This window comes from Natrix helvetica (genome assembly GCF_964273705.1).
Source record: "Natrix helvetica genome assembly, chromosome: 2".
Taxonomy (NCBI): domain Eukaryota; kingdom Metazoa; phylum Chordata; class Lepidosauria; order Squamata; family Natricidae; genus Natrix; species Natrix helvetica.
Genome location: NC_138552.1, coordinates 198,005,030 through 198,027,155, shown reverse-complemented (window position 1 = coordinate 198,027,155; position 22,126 = coordinate 198,005,030). Strand labels below are relative to the sequence as shown.

The following is a 22,126-nucleotide window of genomic DNA, read 5'->3' as shown; positions in this document are numbered from 1 at the left end:
ATTTTCAGACCTTCAGTGCATTATTTATCCAAAGTCTGATTTGCACGTCATTGTGGTTGAAGTAAATGACATGGGTCATATTTACATGGGAAATGCCTGCAATTTTTAAGGAAGGAAATGTCTCATTTAGTCCCAGTAAAAAATAAAGAGTACATTGTCATCACCTGTTGACTACAGAGTAGGCATTGACCCTATAATTTTTCCAGTCTGGAGTGAATATAGTTGGAAAAGGTTCATGGAAGATGGTGGGGAGGGAGCATATGCTATCAATAAATGAATCCAACGCACACGAAACAAATGCCATAAATCTGTGCTCTCTGCTTCTTTTCATAAAGTTCCAAGATTTTACTGTCCTCTGGAAAACACTACAAGTGATTTTTTTTTAAATAGAAAGAATCAGCATATGGTACATTGATCAAATTAATACTATTTTAATATAAGCATAGTGCACCAAAGTAAAATAATATATTGAATTTTTTTCTATTGTTTACATTTATTGGTGCTTAATGACCATCGTATTGTCTGGGTATTTAATTTGCTTAACAATACAGATTACATTCTTAAACTCCACCCCTTTTTTCCAACCACTGGTAAAATAAATTCCATGCTTGATAATATTCTGTCTCTTCTTTTTGTTTAATTTTCAATGTAAGTCTATCCATTTGTGTACCATCTATTGAAATTTTTGTAGATGTAATTTTGAAAATGATACAATTATTGCAATGATAATTGAAACAGAAATCTTCCACGCATATCGGCAGCTCAAAGGAACTTGCAGCAATTGCATGATTGTCAGAGAAAAGTCATGGAAATCAAGACAATATTATACTTTACATGAATACGGCCCCATTTGCTAAATCACTGAAAACATTGTGTGATTCTGCACTAATGATATGTCACTGATAAATTGATGCAAAAAAATAAACCAGCTACCACATAGCAGCAGAAGCAGCAGCAGCAGCAGGAACGTCCCAGCATTTTCCCTGCAGGTGCAGCAGTGGTGGGATATGGCCAGTACGCCCCGTATGGACGTACTGGTGCCTGCTGGGATCACCAGGTACCGTTCTGGTACGGTGCTCTGGAAGGCCCATCCTCCCGCCCTCCTTACCTGTATTTGAGCCAATCAGGGCTTACGCGCACAGAGCGTACGGCGCCTGCATGACGCTCCGCCGAGCAGCTGCAGGGTCACAGAGCATCGTGGGTGGTAAGTACGCATGCACATGCTGTGCGTATGCTGCGTGCGTGCATGTGGTGGATGCCCAGCCCCATTGCACCACACCAGTTGCACCAGGATCCGGAACCCACCACTGAGATGCAGGGTTTGCTTTTCAAATCAACAAGTACCAACTTGTATGATCAAAAATCACATCCGGGTCTAACTGGGCATTTATTGTATCTTGTCATCTTTGCTTCAACCTTCCACACATGTGCTTGGAATCAGCTACCACATGTACTCACAGCAGTGGTGGGTTCTGGATCCCATTCCAGCCGGTACAGTTGGAACGGGTCCGGCATCGCCCACATGGATGCACGTGGCATGCATGCACACATGCACAGCGCACGCATGCATCGTACCTGCCTGTGACGCCTCCACAAGCCTCTGTTATGGTCCAGCTGCTCGGTGGAGCGTCGCACAGGCGCTATACACACCATGGCCGTGCACGGAAGCACCAAACCAGGGCGTACCCGCCTGCAACCCACCACTGACTCACAGATAAGCCCAACCCAATTTTCAGCTTATCTACAAGTATATGCTGTATATATATATATAAAAAAATTCAGTTCAAACATGTAATTATTTCTTTGACTTACTTTTATTTTCTCTTCAATGCTGCATCAGTGAGGGAAGAAAGCGAATCATATTCCTAGTACATGTTCAATCGCTATCTCTTACATCATACTTACTATCTACCATTCCCAGGGTATCAGCCAGGCAGCTCTCCACAGTCTAAACACACAATTTCAAGACTGGAAAACTGTTTTGTCTTATGTTAGTTTACAAAAAGCTGAGGTCAATACAGTTACACTCCAGCTTCCTGGAAGAGAAAAATAACAGGCATTTTTTTTTTATTCAGTCCAAATAAAGTTGCAAGCATTATAACGTTATCATTCAAATCTACTGTGACTGTTTAACAGCAACAGGATATGGTGATTCATGATGGTACCCATGTTTTCTGGCTGGATAAATAAAGGCACCAAAGAAATACTGTTGGAGAGATGCTGCTTCCCTATCTCAGTGGTTGGCAACCTTTTTTTTCAACTGAGCCAAATCTCGCCAAAACCACGATTGAAATTTATTTTGAGAGCCACATTTTAAAAACCGAAAATATATAGGATGGTACACTCTTTTTAGTTTCAATAAACTCTGGCATTTGAAGCACGCAAGTCTTAAAGCTGTCAAGTTACAAGATCCTTGCATCCCTAACCCTTTAGGAAAAAAACCCCAAGGGGTCTTCAAACCTGACAGCTTGAAGACTTGTGGACTTCAACTCCCAGAATTCTGAGAATTGAAGTCCACCAAGGGCATCAATCATATTAGCCCAGGGATCTGCAAAATTGGCTCTTAAGACTGGTGGACTTCAACTCCCAGAATTCTGAGAGTTGAAGTCCACCAAGGGCATCAATCATATTAGCCCAGGCAGGGATCTGCAAAATTGGCTCTTAAGACTGGTGGACTTCAACTCCCAGAATTCTGAGAATTGAAGTCCACCAGTCTTAAAACAGCCAACTTTGCAGACCTCTGTGTTAGCCCAAAGCCTGGCGCTGGGCGGGCCTTGCTCCCCCATTGGTGGAGCCCCAGGAAGTGAGGAGGGAGAAAAAGAGACAGAGGCCAAGGAGCTTCTCCCCCCCCCAAAAAAAATCTTATCAGGGAGCCGGCAGGCAGTAGCAAATTAGCTGATCACACGGTGTGATCAGCTAATTTGCTACTGCCCGCCCGGCTCCCCGGTTAGATTTTTGCTGGGAGGAGGCGGGGGGGAAGCTCCTTAGCCTCCGTCTCTTTTTCTGCCTCCTTGCTTCTCGTCCCCGCCCGACTTCAGGAGGATCGCTTGTTTTGAAGTGCCCGAGAGGAGATTTTTGCTGGGAGGAGGCGGGGGGAAGCTCCTTAGCCTCCGTTTCTTTTTCTGCCTCCTCGCTTCTCGTCCCCGCCCGACTTCAGGAGGATCGCTTGTTTTGAAGTGCCCGAGAGGAGGGAGGGGAGCCCGGCACACAGAAGAGCCACATTAAAGTGTGTAAAGAGCCACATGTGGCTCGCGAGCCGCGGCTTGCCGACCACTACCCTATTATTGCAGAGTCATCTGCCTAAAACTATGTCATGCTAAATCACTTCCCCCAGTTACTTTCATTTGAGTTACAGTGCAGATGTACAGTACAGAATCTTTAATAGCAAAAGAACACCTACAAAAGAAATAGGGGAGGGGAAGGGAGGGAGGGAGGGAAAGAGAAACAGGAAGAGGAAGGAAGGAAGGAAGGAAGGAAGGAAGGAAGGAAGAAAGAAAGAAAGAAAGAAAGAAAGAAAGAAAGAAAGAAAGAAAGAAAGAAAGAAAGAAAAAGGAAGATGACTTGAATGCATGCTCTAGAAATAGCCAACTCCAGTTAAGTAATCAGCATTCCTTCCTGTCTAAATCTTTCCCTAAATACAATGTTATAAATCACTTCAGCTATTAACTATAATTCAGAAAGCATTAAAGGGAGAGGAACCACATTTTTCTACCCCATCTGATATACAAGCTTTGCTTTCATTGGGGAAAGGTTTGGGTGTAGCTTTCTTTAAATTACCCTATGTTTGATGTTCTACATACATGGAAAAAATTACTAGGAAGGCTGTCCAGCCACTCAGACAAAAAAGAAAAAGAAAGAAAAAAAGGCTTTGCCAAAGAACAAATCTTTGAGAACAGAAAGAGTTTGTTTAATTTTTTTAGAGCTTCTTTTTTACATTCTTTTTCTCCTGATCTCTGCATTTCTTCATATGCCCTTAAATGGAAGTTCCCAAAATGCCACCCAAAAAGAAAGAGTGTTCAGCCTGACATGAACCAGGAAATGCCAGGGGTTTCTTTAAGCAATCCTCGCCTGCATTCACCCTGAAACCAAGACAATCCAAGACATGTTTGTCTGGGAGCATGTATGTTAAAGAAAGGAGCCTTGCTATTGGGGAAACATCTTTAGGATTGCACAATATTGCTTTTAACATGGGCATGCTTTTGCAAAAGTTAAATTCTTTCAGAATACATGCTAAACAGTAGAGTTTCTTTTTTTTCAGTGGAGGTCATTGAACCTGCCACTATCGCCGGGAAAATAGTTTACCCAGTGAACCAGTGCAAAATAAACAAAGATATCTGAAACGGCTCCAGTTATATGTGAAGCAGCCATTTTGGCCTGGATCCCAGCTTCCTTTGCAGAGATTGGCCTACTGTCATATGGTCTTTCTTTCTTTTTTTCAGCTGAAGAAAAGAAGAAGAGAGGAAAGTTGGAAGTGGAGCTTTCAGGGATGATATGGGAAAAGCTCCCATTTAATACCCCCCACCACCACCATGTATCTGGGGTAAATGAAAAGTAAAGCATAACATTCTGGGGATGCCTGGAACAGCTTTATTTCAGTAGAGTCTAGGCTGCCATATCTTTATCCAAAGCCAGAAGAGAGAATAAAGGACAGTCACCTGTCAGACTTAACAGGCAAAACCAAACAGGTAACATGACCAAATAAATTAAATTCTAAAGGTAAAGGTTCCCCTCGCACATATGTGTGCTAGTCGTTTCTGACTCTAGGTGCTCATGTCCATTTCAAAGCCGAAGAGCCAGTGCTGTCCAAAGATGTCTCCGTGGTCATGTGGCCAGCATGACTAAATGCCGAAGGTGCACAGAATGCTGCTATGTTTCCACTAAATGTGGTTCCTATTTTTCTACTTGCATTTTTACATGCTTTTTAACTGCTAGGTTGGCAGAACCTGGGATAAGTAACAGGAGTTCACTCCATTATGCGTTACTAGGGATTCGAACCGCCAAACTGTCAACTTTTCTGATCGACAAGCTCAGTGTCTTAGCCACTGAGCCACCACGTTAAATTCTACTTTATTGTAAAAACTAGAGTAACAGAATCTTGCAACTCTGAAAATACAATTCTTCTGCGGTCATCTTTACAGCCCAAGAAATTAGAATAAGCCTCCGTCTGACCCTCTTGTTTTCTCCACCATGAAGCTGCGGGCTATTCTCTCTCTTAGCTGAGCATTCCCTAGGCAGCATCTCTTCACCCCGTTTCTCAAGGTTATTCTCGCAAACCATTAATCTTCCAGGCCTAAAATGAGAAAATATATGTCATAGTAAATAGTTGCTTCTTTTTCTATAAATGACAGAGGTGTTCAAACCTCCTTTCCATCTCTAAACACTAGATGGCAGCAAAGGGAAGCAGATCACCTTTTTCCTACCGTCTACTGCAGCGGTCACCAACTGGTGGTCTGTGAGAAAATTTTGATGGTCCACAGAACAATTATTTGCATTCTTTATATTTAAATCAGGGGTCCTCAAACTATGGCCCCTGGGCCGGATACGTGTAATGAACGTTTGTGTTGCTGCAGAGAGTCTCCCCCTTCTGGGCCTTTTTGTGGGGGCTGAGGAGGGCAGAAATTCCGACTTGGGGTCTGCTTCAGCTTCCTGGTGCGGGGCTTTGGGCAAAGGCTGGAGGGAAGTGCTGCTGGTGGCGAAGAGCTGGAGGGCCTTGTTCCAGTGGGACAGCATCATAGCCTGGAACTGTCTGACCATCTCTGCCCACTGAGCCTCCAGGTGCCGGTACTTGGCCTTGCACTCCCACAAGTCTTCCCTTTGCTTGGAAAGCCTATGCTCGTAGTCCTCATTGAGGTGCTTCTGCTGAGTCTCCTTCTCATTCAGATCCAATTTGAACTGACCCAGCTGTTTTGCCAACTCTTTCTCACGTTGGCTGCTTAGCTTCAGCAACTGCTTCCTGTTGGGGCCCTAAGGAGCCCAGGTGGGCAGGCGAGGAGCGGCAAGTAGAAGCTGGCAAGGCACCCCTCGACATGAGTGAATCAAGTTGGCCATGCCCACCCAGCCACATGACCACCTTGCCACCCCCCACCCAGCCAGTCATTAAGCAGATCACATTAGTGTTCCGCAGGATTTAAAATTATGAATTTAGAGGTCCCCGAGGTCCAAAAGATTCGTGACTCCTAATGGTCATCCAGAATTGTGAAGGCCTGATCTGGTAGTCCTAAATAAACTCTCTCTTCTACGTTATTATAGCAGGGTCTGATTCAGGGTGATTATTGCAGGGCTCTGGTCCTAAATTTACACTGGGTCTTTAAATAAACCAGTTATCTGAACAAGCCTTTATATAATGAGTTCTAGGAAAGCTGTCCTAATCCATTTGGAATACATAAATCTCTATGCTAGGGCTACCAGATCCACCCTGCAAAAATCTGGGGAAAATGCATCAACTTGTACACAATCTTATGTGTTGACTGATATAATACCTTTTCTCCAGGAACATAAGCAGCATAGATAGACGTCCCTCTGTTTCCGATTTAGCCCTGTCATAATTGTCTGAAACAGGCTGGGACAAGAGGCAACTACAGGACCAAAGTTGCCCAGTGAGCTGCAGTAGATTTGAAAGCTGGGCATCTCTAGTCCTGTTTTCTGCCACACATCCCATCTTTTAAAGGTCTTCACCAAGCACCAAGCTCCTTTCCCATCATTTGTCCTCACTGCCAGTAAACTTCAAATGTACCCAGAAAAGTACAGCAGCTTTGCATCTTTCTTGGTGAGGTGGCAAGAACATGGCCAAAGGCTTTCTTCCAGCTGGAACAAAGGATAGGAAAAGCACAGAAGCTCAGACACATCATCCAGCTCCAAGGCAGAGGTACAAAACAAATGCTGATTTGTCAGGATAGGTCAGAAGCTAGAGGCTCCTCTATTCTGTGACATACCACCGTTTTTTTGCTATCCAGTACTGGGGTGACACCAGCAGAAGAAGATGGTCCATACATGACAGAACCCCTAGGCCAACACCTTAACCATTACATCAAACTGTGTAAGTACAACAAAACCAATTTTATGCTCTATGTTACAATAGCAAAAGAAAACTCCATGGACGGTGGAAGCTGTGTTCTTTTCTAAAACTCAAAACTTTTGGCTGGCTCAGACTTCCTTCATTCTGTCTTTTACAGCTGGCTTTAATTGGTAGTTTTCAGGTCTCTAGGAAACAGTACAAAACAATCTATTAAATCTGCCTGTCTTAAATTTGAAGCAGAGAATTGCAGAATCATAACGCTGGAAATAACTTCAGCGGTCATCTAATTTAACCCTTTCCAAAGCAGATAATTAATAACCCCCAACCACTGTCTAAAAGCTTATAATAAAGCTACCTTGTTCAGAAGGAAAGCGATTCCTTCTAGTGCCATATTTTTAGATGGGTGTGGAAATCCCAAGAGAGTGGGTTCAATTTGGATTATTAAGATGACGTTGAAAGTAATTGTTGCATGACACAGATGCATACATTCTGCTTGGCTATATATCTTCTTTCAAAACAGCTGAGGAGAATGTGCCATAGTAAAGGCTTGCCAGTTTTTAAGTCCCTCGAGATTAGCTAAGTATGTCATTTAGGAGGCAGAATAGCTGTTGGATTCTTACCCAGTATTTGGAATCCATTAAGATACTACGAATTATGGACATTTCACTTGTAGAGATTCTCAAGTGCCACTATATACCTGAAACACTCAAATTATTTGCAGCTAAGCCATTGACATATTTTCTCTATGGTGTCCAGTTAGGCCCCATCTCCAGTTTTGTACCAGTAGAACTTGTACAATCAAAATGTCTAAGATTGGCTCTTCAAGTCCCCAAATGTGTCTCTTATGCCACCCTGACAGACCTCATGAAAGTGGAGGCTAGGGAGTGGGTGACCATATTCAATTATCTGTTTGCTCAGATTATCCTTTTCCCCTCCCATTGGGCATGCCTCATTAATTATGAGGGATAATTTCCAGTCCATATGGAAACAGGCAATGGCAACTAAAATATCATCCATGGAGATTCTCAGTCATCCAGGTCATGGTTGTCCCAAAGGTGCTTTTTTTAGGAGGCAACTGGACTTTCCTGTTTTTCTTTGAAGACATTTTGCTTCTCATCCAAGAAGCCTCTTCAGCTCTGACTGGATGGTGGGGAAACATTGCAGATTACAGGAAACATTTGTGCTTCACTTTGAGATGCAGACAACACAGAGTCATCCCAACAGCCTGTGCCTGTCTTCAACAGTGAATGGACACAGGGCAGAAAACATCCTGCAGCCAATAAGGCTTCACACACATTTACACTATTCAGGTGACCCTGAAGACACGGATAAACCTCCAAGTGGCCTCAACGACTCTCTAAAAGAATGCAAATGACTAGCTATCTGCAAGGAACATAAATCCTGCCATTCCTCATCATCCAGTCAGAGCTGAAGAAGCTTCTTGGATGAGAAGCAAAAGGTCTTCAAAGAAAAACAAGAAAGTCCAGTTACCTCTTGTTAGTTGGAATGCCAGCCATTATTGCCAGTGAATTCAGCTGGTATTGTGTCTCCCAAAAGACATACTTAACTAATTCTGAGGTACCTAAAACCTGGCAGGTCTTTACTATGGCACATTGCCATGCCTTCTCCTCAGCTGTCTTGAAGGACAATACAGGAAGACTCATTATCCAGAGATACAACGCCCCTATGGCTCCGGACACACAGAAACAACATAGCATGGGTTTCTCTGCCGGTATTACAGCGAAATCTGTACTAGCCTCATTTCACCATTACTGCACAGAATCCTGCACAGAACAACTCTACAAATTCCTCAATAGCTTATTTAATTTTTAATGAAGGGGCCTAGTAGGCAGGAAAAGAATCTTTCATTTTTTAAATAAATATATAAAATAATGCTATTTTAGATTTTATTGAGTCAGAATTGTAAGTTTTATATTACAAACTGGGTTAGGAGGAATCCTTTGAATTGTGCAACACTTGCTAAATGAATAAGTGAAAACCTGGTTAGGAGAGAGAGTGGGGTGGGTGGATTTTCACACCTGACACTTTACATTTTGACACCTGAGTCAGAGCAGCAACTCTTACTCAAATCAAGTTTATCTTACTTTCCCCCCTAGATTTCAAGTTATTATTCAATTCTTATGATTGTTTGTGCTTGTTTCCAGTGGAAAAGGGTGGTTATAGACATACATCAGTTACTTATTGCTCTAAGTCAAATATACTAGCCTTTGTTTTCTATAAGGCCCCGTTTGCACATCCCATGGTAAAACTCACATTTGTAGCTTTGTGATTCAAAGGCTCAGAGTAAGTAATATTTTGGGATCAGCACCTGAAAGCTCTCAGGTAATGAGTACTGAGCCTGTTGAGTGAGCATGGTATCATCCGTGTTGTAGGGAAAAGATTGAAGTACGGAAGTGGCATATAATGGAGTACCCTGAAAGCGGGAAAGATTGACTAGCTGATTGGATTCTGAGAGGAACATACCATGTGATGTTTATGTCCAAATTCTGGAATAAAACCTGAAAACTCTCAGGTATGAGCGCCAGAGTCCAGGTTTTACTTCATACCATGCTGTCATGTTCAATGTTGGTAATTCAAAAACTGCCTTTCTATTCAGGTTTCCTCCTACCCGGTAGCTTATCATAAAAAAGTTCTAAATGATTAGGGCAGCCTGACCCCATGTGGTAGAGTTGAAGAATGTTTACCATATTTATAAAAGATATGAAATGAGAACTTAGTTATTGGCTCCAATAACTTCTGAGCAAAGGAAGGAGAGGAGATTCATCATTATCATCAACAAGAACTTCAGAGCTCAACATAGCAGTGGTGGGTTCCCACCAGTTCAGACCGGTTCGGACGAACCAATAGTGGTTTGGCGGCAAGCAAACCGGCAGTGACCCAGGCCTGCCACGTCCCCGAACTGGTTCTCCAAGCAGCGCTATAGGCGGCGCCATCTTGTTTTTTGCTTCTGTGCATGTACAGAATGGTTTTTATTGTACTGCGCATATGTGCGCGCAGTACACCCACGAACGAACCGGCAGTAGTGACTGCTAGAACCCACCCCTGCAACATAGCATATACCACCAACACCGCCCACCCCGGCAGTGATTTCTGTCTTGCTGAATACTTTAATTTCTCACAGAGTAAAGAATCAAAAACAAGTCAGGCTTTAAAACAATCCTTACGCCTTCTAGAGAAACAGTAAAGGTTTAGAGATAACAAAGGGTGAAACGAGGAGAATTTTGCATGTGTCTGCATCTGATTATATTTTTCTCTGTTTTGTGTTCAAATAATTAATATATTACTTCTGGGTTGTTGTTGTTTTTTGAGTTATTAAGTGTTTGTCATAATGGCAATGAAAGCCTATCTCCCCTGGATTTTTCCTCTGAGAACCTGAGAGGGTTAGGGGATTTTTTTTAAAGCCGGTGGAAATGGAGGGAAAAAAATATCCTTACTGAATAAAGCATTGTTGTATATAAAATTTGCATTTCAATTACTGCTTTCTCATTTTTTTTAATATGTTGTTCATCATCCACATTGGCATAGACAATTGACAGAGTTTATAAATTAAATAATGGAGTAAATGAATTTATTCTTTGGAACATTTAGTTATATAATTTACCCTACGGTCCAATATGACCATCTAGGAATATCTGCAGGGGTGGGATTGATGTTAGCAACCAGTTCTCTGCACAGTTGCTGGATGGGCGTGGCCATGGCGCCTACTCAACCTCGTGCACCACGGTGGGGGGAGAAGTTTTCACCCTCCCCAGACTATGGACATGTTCCTCAAGCCTCTGGGAGGGTGAAAATGGACTCCCCCAGCATCTAGAGGCTCTCCTGAGGCCGAAAATGGGCCCGTTTTCAGACTTCCGGTACTTCCAGTAAGCACATTTTTCACCCTCCCCAGGCTCCAGAGGCTTTCCCCGAGCCTCCAGGAGGTGAAAACAGCCTACCCCTGGACCCATTTCCAGACTTCCGGAAGGCCCATTTTTTGCCTTTCTAGAGCCTCCGTGCAGGTCCTGCACTTACCTGGCATGAACAGGCTGCGTGGAAACTCCTGGGATGGAAGGGGCAGGGTGCGTGGGACCAGCCAGTCATTGCAACAACCGGTTTGGCGAACCGGATACAAAATTAACATCCAGTTCATCCGAACCAGTGCGAATCAGCTGAATCCCACCCCCGAATATCCCCACTTCTGCAAAACAAGGACCAGAAGTAGTGTGTTTCAGTGGTACGATTCTATTTATTAAACAGAGTGAAAAAAAGTTCAGAAAATGACAATTAAAAAAAAACTTTGTATATTACTTATAACTTTTGAAATATACATGCCAGTTGGGTTCACTTGTAGTTTATTTGCTCTTGCCTCTATGTAAAAACAAAACAAAAACAAACCTCAGACAGAATAAAGTAACTCCTGAACCCTTTTTATACTGTTGAAATCATTATTAGAACTGTTGGTTTTTATCCCATTTCATCTGTTGCGTTGATATTGCAGACAAGTTTTTATAACAGCATAGACATTTCTATCACATTGAAGAGAATATAAAGCTGAAAGCTACTTGACTCCAATATAGGTGGTCCAATACATGTCCCTGAGATACAAAATGTGGCACAGTTTCTTCCTTGTTCCCATTTTGCTCCAAGTATCTTCTGAAAATCTTCCAGCGTGTTTACAAAGCTATGATCTAGTCTCTCTCTCTCTTTTGGTACAGAAGCACAACAAGGTTAGTTTCTGGCTTTGTTAAAACTTGGCAAATATGTTTTCAGCTGTAAAATATCAGCCACAGGCTGCTTTCCTTCATAATAAAAACTAAGTCCTGTAAGAAGTTCTACATCTCTAACTCGAGCCACATGAAATCTCATTCTCTCTTCGACCCATAAGGATTCGGGCTTGCCAACCTGTTGGGAGAAAGAAACAAGTATTTTAGCTCATGTTGCAGATATTTTGAGATAGCAATAGCACTTAGACTTATATACCACTTCACAGTACTTTACAGTCCTCTCTAAGTAGTTTACTGAGCCAACATATTGCCCCCAACGATTTGGGTCCTCATTTTACCAACCTTGGAAGGACAGAAGGCTGAGTCAACCTTGAGCATGGTGAGATTCAATCTGCCAAACTGCTGGCAGTCAGTGAACAGCACAAATAGCCTGTAGTACTGCATTCTAATCTCTGCGCCACCGCAGCTCAATATTTGAAATAGATATATTTAAAAATTCAGTGCTACATTGATAAATTACTTTCAAGATGATCTGAGAATGTTCTCCAGAGCAAGAAGGAATGTCGCGGGAGAGGTGAATTTAATAGTCCTTATTTTCAACAGCTCATGACCTATTGACCATAAGGGGGCAGCAGAGCTTAGCTAGAGAATTAAGGGCCTGTTCTATATCATTTCTTTGTCTATCATTCTACCTCTTTAAAAAAAATAGATAAACGATTCGGGACACTTCCATTTGCCTATATTCCCAGGAACTTATGCAAAGGGAACATGACTTTTGACTCTCTTGTTTTTGTTGTTAGTCGCGAAGTTGTGTCCGACCCATTACGATCCAATGGACTCTCTTGTTGCTAGCTTAGAACATAATTAGCGGGGTACTAGAATTTGCCTATTCCTATAATGTATTTCCTAATGAATTAAACACTTTTCTGCTGCAGTTAAAAAAAACTCTATTGATCGTTATTCATGTCATATTCCCACTCTCAGGAATGCTCAAATGCAAACAAAGAAACAAACATGACTACTATTTACAAGTGTATCAACTATACAGTCCTAATACAGCATGCAATTTAGCCTGCTTTCCCGTAACAGCGGGAACTGAACAGTCAAGGAATTATAATGTTGAAAGAGGCCAATTTAATTCATTGATACAATCACTGCTCAGTGAGGGAGTCCAAATTAAAGCAGCAGGACAGATGGCTATCCTGCTATTGTTTGAAAACAGTCAGTGGAAGGGAGCTCCCCATTTTTCCTGATAATTGCTTCCACTGTTAAACACTTAATGCTATTTGGAAACAGTTCCTGATGATCAGCTAGAAATTACTTTCTTAAAGCAATTATTCTCTGGTACTGCACACTGTGACAACAGAAACTACATCTTCTATGTGAAGATGTCTTTAAAACTGTTCCTATATGCCATGTTATCTACTACCATCTTGTACCACATCTAGTCTTTCTTCCCACGAATAAACATACCCAGTTCTTTTAGTCTCATCTGTCACATTGTTGATTCATATTCCATTTATGAACAATTATAATTCCAATATCTTTTTTCAAATACAGGTAATCCTCGACTTATGACCACTATTGAGCCGAAACTTTCTGTTACTATGCAAGACAGTTGTTAAGTGAGTTTTGCCCCATTTTATGACATTTCTTGCCACCAATTGTTAACTGAATATCTGCAGTTGCTAAGTTAGTAACATGGTTGTTAAGTGAATCTGGATTCTCCTTTGACTTTGTTTGTCAGAAGGTTGCAAAAGGTCATCACAGGACCGCTGGACCCTGCATCCATCATAAACACAGGGAGTCCTCCAGTTACGACCCCAGTTGAGCCCAATATTTGTGTTGCAAAGTGGGACCTTTGTTAAGTGAGTTTGCTCCATTTTACGACTTTCCTTGCCACAGTTGTTAAGTGAATCATTGCATTTGTTCAGTTAGTAACATGGTTGTTAAGCAAATCTGAATTCCCCATTCACTTTGCTTGTCAGAGAGGGATCTCCGGGACACTGTAACCATCATGTAAGTTGGTTGCCAAGCATCTGAATTTTGATCATGTGACCATGGAGATGCTGCAATGGTTGTAAGTGTGAAAAATGGTCATAAGTCACTTTTTTCACAGCCGTTATAATTTTGAACGGTCACTAAATGAACTGCTGTAAGTCGAGGTCTACCTGTATGAGTCGGTTGCCAAGCAACTGAATTTTGATCACATGACTGTGGGAATGCTGCAACAGCGGGAGTGGGAAAAACAATCATAAATCATTTTTTTCAGTGCCGTTGTAACTTTGGTCACTAAATGAACTCTGGTAAAGTGAGGATTACCTGTGTACACCTATTTAATTACTGAATAGTAAAATCAATTAAGTGAGTCACTTTGGTGTAGTGATTAAGTCTTGTACTACTTCAGTTACTTCAGTCTTGTAACTGAAAGATTGTGAGTTCTAGTCTCGCCTTAAGACAGAAAACCTGCTGGGGACCTTGGGGTCTTTAGGAAGCAGGCAATGGCAAACCACTTCCAAACATCTGACTAACAGAACCTGTCCTAGTAGTTTCCAGGAATCAAGGTGGATTCAAAGAGAACTTCCACCTGCCCATCCCCAAAACAGCTGCATTATAGATCAGGATTTGAATTATTTTTCTCCTGTGTTTCATTTAAATTTATTATTTTCAACTCACTTTTTTGGCCAAGATCTCTCCAAGATTTTAAATATTTTTTTTAAATTTTCCCTAGAGTATTAACTATCCGTCCCAATTATCAATTTCATGTTTGATATGTATTTACCACTATTTCCATGATTCCTATTTGCAGCCGGAATATCAAACTTCAGAAAGATCATGACAGAAATCTCTATAAGAGATCCATTAGTGGGCGAAAGGATTATCCAAGGGCAAAAAATAATGTTGGTAATAATATCGCAATTATTTATACACCGAATACTTTTAAAACCCCTATGACATGAATGCCCACATCAGCCAAAATGTTGTGCTAAAGTTTATGCTGGTGCTAGAAATGAGGCTATGCAAAACATCCTTCCTGTTTCAAATCTTTTCCCATACATTTGTTACATTTCCAAGTCTCTGCCCACACCTGTTATAAAAACTAGAAACTTGCACTTTAAAAAAACAGCACCTTTTGTACATTTTTATGTGTCATATATTAAAAGGTTATACTCACTGTGCAACTTTCACTGTTCTCTTCTCTGTGAGGTATAATGTAAGAAATAACATCAAGGGATCCTTCACATTGCAAAGGCGTCTGGGAAACGTTTTTACAACTTGTCAAGATAATGAAGTAGTGAGTGGGAATCAGGACCGCTGAATTAGTGGAGTGCCTGAAATTTAAATTTAAAAGGGGGGGAAAGCAACATTTTCTTGTTAGTTGTACTGAGCCTACTCCATACACCAAAGAAATAGACACCTATTTGGTTAAACAAAAACTATAGCTTTAAATGATCTACTATTCCATTAGAGATAAGCCAGGGGCGTCAAACTTACGGCATCATATTTTTGTCACATGATGTATCGTGACTTTTTTCTCTTTGCTGAAACGGGTGGATGTGGCCAGCATCTGATGCATCTAGCCTGCAAGCCGTGAGCTTGACACCCCTAATATAACACAATTGGATGTATCAAGCATAAGTTAACTTACACTTGAACCTCCGATGAAGTAATACAGCCTCTTAGAGGGAGCAGATCTCCCTTGCTAAACCAATTCCACAAAGTATTAGTAGAATTATGTCCAGGTAAATCCAAAGAACTGGTTATAAACCTTTAAAATATGTAATGAGGCCATACTATTTGTATGAGATTTTTTTTCCCTTTCAATCAGGCTGGACTTCAAAATCTATTTTTGAAATTTTATTTGATTAAATCACACTATTGAAATTTGATAGATTTGATAGAAACAGAAATCTAAATGAGGTTCTCCCATATAACACCTCTCCTGCGCGAGCTGCACTGGCTCCCTGTGGTCTACCGGGTGCGCTTCAAGGTGTTAGTTATCATCTTTAAAGCGCTCCATGGCACAGGACCTAGCTATTTGCGGGATCGCATTCTGCCCCATACATCCCTGCGACCAATTCGCTCTCACTGGGAGGGACTCCTCCGGGTGCCGTCCACCAGGCAGTGTCAGAGGGCGGCGCCCAGGAGTAGGGCCTTCTCTGTGATGGGCCCAGCCCTCTGGAATGACCTCCCCCCAGACATCAGGATAACGACCGATCTCCGCTCCTTCCGCACGAAACTCAAGACCCACCTGTTCCAACTAGCCGGCCTGGCTTAACTAGAACTTTCTAACCTCCCTGGCAATTTTAATTATTGTAAATGTAAATTTTGGGTTTTTTAAAATTGTTTTAACTGTTTTAATTTATTGCTATTTATTTTAACCTAGTGGCTTTTTATTTGAATCTTATTTGTTAAACACTGATGTCACCTCCTCCATGCCACATCTGTATATTTGTTTTGATTGTACGTCGCCCCGAGTCCCTTTGCGGAGAGGGGGCAACTGATAAGTCAAATAAATAAATAAATAAAAATAAAATAAATAAAAATCACGGGTTTCCCCATTTCCTGCTCCAACTTGTGGATGTCATTTTAATGATGTGTGAATTATGTTTTCAAGATGTACTTGAAATGCATTTCTCTTTTCTAAATCTTATAATTACTACTAAAATGGTGATGGACATTCTTTACGGAAAAGTAGTGTATACTTTTAATACAGCAATGAATAAGATACCTCCACTTGATTTGAGTCAGATTCATGGTTATGCATGGATATCATGATGTGCATGTAAAAGGGATGACAAGACACTGCTTTTATTATTTGTTTGTCCTTTGACATTCCTCCCCTGCTTCTGCCCACAACACTGTTAGAATGTTCATGCATATTCCTTGATACCAACTTGAACCAATACTCTTAGGTTATTGTAAACACTGAAATGGTTTCACCCACCAGCTTTTAAATACCATATCAAAATACCTTTCACACATTTGAAATAAAATATGTATTAAAATACTTATTTGAATGAAATTTTATTTTTTAAAAGAAAATAATTTACACGTTAAAATCCAATACAGTGCATTGATACATATGGAAGAAGCCACAAAGGGATTGATAGGCTCAGTATAAATGGCTAATTGTCTTATGTCTTCAGGACATCGATTCTGTTAAATCAGAAAAATATATTTTAAAGGAGGTTTGTTCCCATAAATTAAATTAAAGTGATTATTTAAACACACAGTCTCTCAAACACACACAAAAGCCAATAAAAGATATCTGCCTACCTTCTTATTGCTTCTGGTGTATCATATACGCCATTGTAGTCGTAATCAAATATTGGGCCTGTGATCACATTTACACCATTTCTGGCTGCAGCATATGATGGCAGTAGGAAAGCATTAAAATATTCCCAAATCACTGAAAGAACAAGGGAGAATATCGCTAAGAAAATGCCATCACCTGAAGAGAACCAAGCCCATTGGTGATACTGCTGATTGAAGGTCTTTTTGTTGTTGCTGTTGTTCTACAACCATGGGCTCCCTTTATTTTACTTATTTATCAAAACAGTGTGAACATACTATTTGCAAGTATGTTGGAACTACACAGTCCTACCCAATATTTTGTGCTTGGCATACCGGAGGTTTGGAACTTGAGATATGAGCTTTCAAGTCCAAAAGATACTTATGAATGAATTTTTGATGCATAATGTTGGGACTTCCAAATATAAAGCAAACAATGACATTTGCTTTGACCATCTTTTTTTATAATTTTTGAATGGATTTTATCATTCTTGAGTGATCTACAATTCTCCTCATCTTTAGAAATAGCTAATCAATAGAAAATGTTTCTTCCACTATAAACATTTCCCATTGTGGTTTTACATAAAGACTATCTTGGCTAGTTTGAGTATTGCTACACTTCCTAGGAATTTAGGTAACCAAGGAAGCACAGTGTTCAATCTGTGGCCACAGGATTATCCATCTCTGGATTAGAGAACTGAAACGAATTCTTGGTAGATCTATTTAGAAGTCCCTTTGAGCTCAATGGGCTTACTCCCAAGTAAATAGATTATTTTAGCCTTCACATTTTAGAAGTGACTTGCTTGCATGTGTGAAGAAGCTATGTAAAGGAACAGAAGATCCATTTCTGTTTTGACTTGCGAAGTCATGGTATAATAATTTGAAGTAGACTGCAGACATACAGAATCAAGAATGTAGCCATTCAGGAAATTGTCATGAGGCTGAAGAATTATAGAACAATATAGAACACCATCATCATTCATTGGACATTGCTACATGTATATTACTGCAGACACAATCACAAGTGCATAACTTTAAATAATTATATTTTATTAGCTTGTATTTTTCCCATAAAAAGAAGCCAAAACCTCTAATAATTAACCTTTACCTTGAAAAGCAAAATACATTGGTGCTATATTGCTTGAGAGAAGTCCTTCATAATAACTTTTCTTATCTTCTTTAATCAGATCTAGAAACATAAAAAATATATAAGAAAGTATTTACAACTGATGTACATCAATATATCTGATGATATCTGAAAAACCTTTCTAGCTTTTGAAAAAAATACATGGTACCAAATATTTAAGTCCAAATATGTTCAAGACTCAAACATATGAGCTTGCTTATTGGTTTATTAATGTGCTGTATTTATTTTAATGTATAGGCCACCCAATACCTAAACATCTCTGGGTGGCTTAAGATATTATATATTGTTACTAAATATTCTTAAACCAGTACAAAGCCATTTCCAAGATGGGTGAGCTACATGTCCCAAAATGACCAACTAACAGGGCTAATGGCCTGCTGACTGGACAATATATATCTTGTAGTCCCAACATATTTAAAGGATACCAAATTGTGTGAAGCCCTGGGTTCACCGAAGAGACCATTCCAAAATTTCCCAGGAATGTTGACAAGCACACTGAACTCACACAGGGAGAAAAAGCAATTCCTACTTAAAAGTAAAACACCAGCTTCAAACAAGAGGATACCACCTAATTTGGTGATTGTGTTTATGACAAGAAAGCATCCAATTCATAAATTACTTGTAGAATACAAAAAAGAAATCAAAATTTAAATATTAAAATAAATGTACACGTTAAGATGGCTGAATTTCCAAAGGCAAATATGGAACACTTCAGAATTATTTTTTTGCATAAGCCTTTCTGAATTAGTGGTTCCAATGTCAACTGGCCAGTTACACAATATCCTGTATCAAAGCTCATGCTGTTAGCATTTTAATGTTTATGTACCACTTACAGCTGTATATCTATTTTAACATTAAAATGCTGGTTCTTTTGTAATTTGAATTTAAAAGAAGGGTGCTTCTATCTGCCAATTATAATTCTACACTTTTTTCATACTTAATAACATTTTGTATAAATATCAGTTAAAGATTTTCTAGGTTGGCTATTGCTTACATCTAATATTTAATTCTTATATATAAAAGAAGATTGTTCACACATTTTAAGAAACAGGAAAAACAAGTTTTATTTTGGCTATTAATTAATCACTGCCATGGCTTATCTCAGATAAACTAACTAGGATTGTATCTGGTTGTTACCTTAACAGGAACCCAGCAGAACTATAAGCTAAATTAGGGGTGTCAAACTCGCGCCCTGTGGGATGGATGTGTCATGTGCTGGCCACCCTTGGTTTAGCGAAAGGGAAAAAGTTGTGATACATCATGTGATGACGTGACGCCGCGGGTTTGACACCCCTGAGCTAAATTAACTAGTAAAACAATACAAGAGAGGAAATGGAATTACTTGGAGGAAAAAGAAATCCATAGTTAAGCTGAGGTTGCTTTTTGTAAAATGAACAAATCTGACTGCTGTTTAAAGAAATACGACGATCCGTGTAGAAGCAGCCTTTGGTGGCACTTGCAGAGGTGTTCCAGCTGTCCTAATTAACAAAACAAAACAAAAGTAGCCAGTGGTTGTGTATATGTATTGTATGTAAAGACGACAAAATATCTCCCTGTTCTTTTTCACAACATACAATAATCCAGCTATACTATGAAATAATGATTTGTTTTAGCTCTATTAAGTTTATACGGAATGTACCAGGCTAAGTTTAGATCCTTGAGGATTTCTATAGACCATTCTATTCACAAGATTTATCATTTTATATATCCTTTATATTTTCCCAAATCAAGAGTAGATGTAGCCCTATGTTAAAATTGCTGTGCACATAGGCCTTTACTTAGCAAAAGACTGGGTAGCAATATGCATGTTTTTGGGGTGCAACTTGCATGATCTGTAACAAATTCTATTTCTAATCTATTCAGAGATTATGTCTGTGCATACATTGTATAGGCTGTGCTTCAATCTGAATGTGAAGGAGAAAATGGACTTTAGAACTCGTATAAGGTAGGGGGTGGGTTTAGAAGGCATTAGTCAAGAACATCTTAATTAAGCATGTCTTTTGCCAGGATTATCCATCTTTTTCCTGACCAGGGAAAAGATACAGCTGCTTTTAAAGTGTTCCTAAGATTGCTACCTGTGCAGTCACACATACTTCCAATAACTGTACATTGGAAGTATACATTACTCAAATATGGTTATTCAAGTATCCCTGCACCGCATGCATATATTCATTCATACACTGAAAAATTATATTTAAAAAGTGGTTCAATCCATCTGCCTAGCAACGTAATAGCTCTCCCAAAACTAAGTTACACATTTCTTGTTAAGAAAAGAAACTAGCAAAGGACAGATCAAGATAAATAATGGTCCTGATTTGGCAGGAGGATGCAAATTTAGAACAAAAATATTCTGCAGAACATCTGTGAAGAAGCAGCTGGTTTTAGAGAGAAGAATATGCTTATCTTATACTTTTGCTGCAGAAATACATGCAAACATGTGGTCATAGTTGGTAAGGAGAAAAAGAAAAGAAAAAAAAAACACCAGAAAAAAATTCAGCAGGCAAGCTACATATGTTTCTTGTATTTTATTTAAACGGTTGCTGAAAACATGCACTATTTAAAAATGATTTATTACCATAGTCTTTGTTCCCCACTTAAATGAAGCCCACATTTGGCTTGCCACATTGGTTTTTTTCCTGCTACTTGATGCTTTATGTCTTTTTTCTTCAAATGAAAGCTGAATTACCCACATACTTACATGCTTATTAACAGAATAGCTACTCCACAAAGGCATCTTGATGTTCTGGCTAAATCCACTGACATAGCGATGATTATGGAGGAGGCAAAACTTCTGCTTCTTCTGGAGTACACGAGGCCTCCCAAATGGCAGGTTGTATTTTTCTATCTTCTTTACTACAGAAGGTAAAAAGGCAAACTGCGTCTGCTATTCTACAGTAACTTCCCAGTCAATCTTTTCTGCTTAAGTTATCCATTTCTAAAAGCAGTTATAATGCTTACTTTCTGAAGTAGTAAGATCTACCTGTGGCTGAATCAGTGGCAAGCCCTACATGTAAAGGAAAGCGAAAGATGAAGTCATTTTTATGCAGCATCAGACAGAAGAAACAAATAAAAAATCATATTAAAAAATATCTATAGTAAATTACGACGATTGATTAACTGACAGAATGATGATATTGAGTTGCTTTGGATAGTGAGATGGAAGGCATATAAATGATGTGGATGTAGAGATATAGATATATGAGATGAAATTACACACACACACACACACACACACACACACACGGGAGAGTGTGAGTTCTAGTCCTGCCATAGCCATGAAAGCCAGTTGGGTTCCTTGCATCAGTCACTCTCTCTCTCAGCTCAACTCACCTTACAAGTTTGTTGTTTTTTGGGGGCCATCTTGAGTTCTTAGTAAAAATAAGATTAGATAGATGATAGATAGATGATAGATAGATGATAGATAGATAGATAGATAGATAGATAGATAGATAGATAGATAGATAGATATGATTAAGATAGATGATTGAGATAGATAGATGAGACAGACAGACAGACAGACAGACAGAATCTTAAATGAATTGTATCAAAGTTTGTCCTTATACACAATCATGAAAATGGAAGGGTTTTTAATTAAATATCACCAAAAATTCTAATTGCTATCCCTGAAGAGCAATTGTTCTTTCTTTAAGTCCATACCAAAGATTTACACGAGCAGCTATGACCATCACTGGAAGCCCGTTGCCCCACTGAAGGGCATGTAGAAGGGCTGCTTTCTTCTTTGGGATGTTTGGGAATATAATTGACTGTCTTCAGAAGGTGATTGAGGCTTCCATGTGTTCCATTGTTAGGGGCTGGTGTTAAATCAAGAAGATCTAAAATAGTTGAGAAAACCGTGTCAAGGATGTTGAAGATGTGCTTTACATTGCCGTTTAAACATAATTCTTACAATAAACATGCTATGGATATAGACAGTCACTACCTATC

The 22,126-nt window shown here is 39.8% G+C and overlaps 1 protein-coding gene across 1 annotated transcript in view; it reads right to left on the bottom strand.

Moving 5' to 3' along the window:
• Positions 1–11,237: 11,237 nt before the first annotated feature.
• The window catches only part of LOC309386916 (ectonucleotide pyrophosphatase/phosphodiesterase family member 1-like), a 48,669-nt gene continuing 37,780 nt past the window's right edge, over positions 11,238–22,126 (bottom strand). Inside the window, exons 18-25 of the mRNA XM_081942856.1 lie at positions 21,839–22,014; positions 21,140–21,185; positions 20,880–21,034; positions 19,524–19,659; positions 18,143–18,223; positions 17,020–17,152; positions 14,915–15,071; positions 11,238–11,917 (exon numbers count right to left, since the gene is read on the bottom strand). Coding sequence (XP_081798982.1) covers positions 11,744–11,917; positions 14,915–15,071; positions 17,020–17,152; positions 18,143–18,223; positions 19,524–19,659; positions 20,880–21,034; positions 21,140–21,185; positions 21,839–22,014 — 1,058 coding nt within the window. The 3' untranslated portion in view covers positions 11,238–11,743. The remainder of the gene's footprint in view (positions 11,918–14,914; positions 15,072–17,019; positions 17,153–18,142; positions 18,224–19,523; positions 19,660–20,879; positions 21,035–21,139; positions 21,186–21,838; positions 22,015–22,126) is intronic.